The 574-nt window shown below is 53.1% G+C and overlaps 1 protein-coding gene across 1 annotated transcript; it reads right to left on the bottom strand.

Annotated features, from left to right (window-relative positions):
• On the bottom strand, positions 1-570 carry lect2.1 (leukocyte cell derived chemotaxin 2, tandem duplicate 1; the record flags this gene model as incomplete). The annotated part of the gene is given in 3 exon segments (XM_014001269.1): positions 1-253; positions 331-482; positions 557-570. Coding segments are annotated over 3 exon segments (333 nt in total), but the record flags the coding sequence as incomplete, so codon positions are not given.
• Between the last annotated feature and the right edge of the window lie 4 nt (positions 571-574).

The raw sequence follows: 574 nt of genomic DNA, 5'->3' as shown, positions 1-574 counted from the left end.
TGTAAGATTTATAATCAAACAATTATAGAAATCACAGGATCAGGCCTTCAGTGGGTGGATCAGGTCTTCAGTAGTTAGATCAGGTCTCAGAAGTACGGTGTGGGGTCACTCTTGTCACACATCTGGACGTGGACATGGGAGGTGATTCCTGGGTAGACACTCTGCATTGGCAGCATGGTTCCGATCTTCTTCCCCTTCTTGACTGTTCCAGAGGTTTTGTCTGGTCTAACGTAGAACAGCTTGAAGCAGAGACCTGCAGGAGAAGAGACAGAACCTGTTAGGGACTAAAGCAGAACCGTGATGGATCAGCTGACGGACCGATGGACCGACCCTCTCCTCTCAGGTTGATGCCCTCATTGATGGCCGCCTTGTTGGGGTCGGTGTAGACAGTCAGCCTTCCATTCAGAGTCACGTCAAACGGAGCGTAGACCGTGGAGCCATCGCTGCACACGATGTCCAGACCCTCATGGACCTTGGGCCCTCTGAAACCAGAGGACACCCAGCTGTTAGCGTCTGCTCCACGCGTTCAGTCTCACGTCAGCTGACGCGGTCTCACCTGCGGGCTCCGTAGTGT

The sequence above is a fragment of the Austrofundulus limnaeus genome, unplaced genomic scaffold, assembly GCF_001266775.1.
Source record: "Austrofundulus limnaeus strain Quisiro unplaced genomic scaffold, Austrofundulus_limnaeus-1.0 Scaffold10766, whole genome shotgun sequence".
Classification (NCBI taxonomy): Eukaryota; Metazoa; Chordata; class Actinopteri; order Cyprinodontiformes; family Rivulidae; genus Austrofundulus; species Austrofundulus limnaeus.
This window is presented reverse-complemented; position numbering and strand designations above follow the sequence as displayed.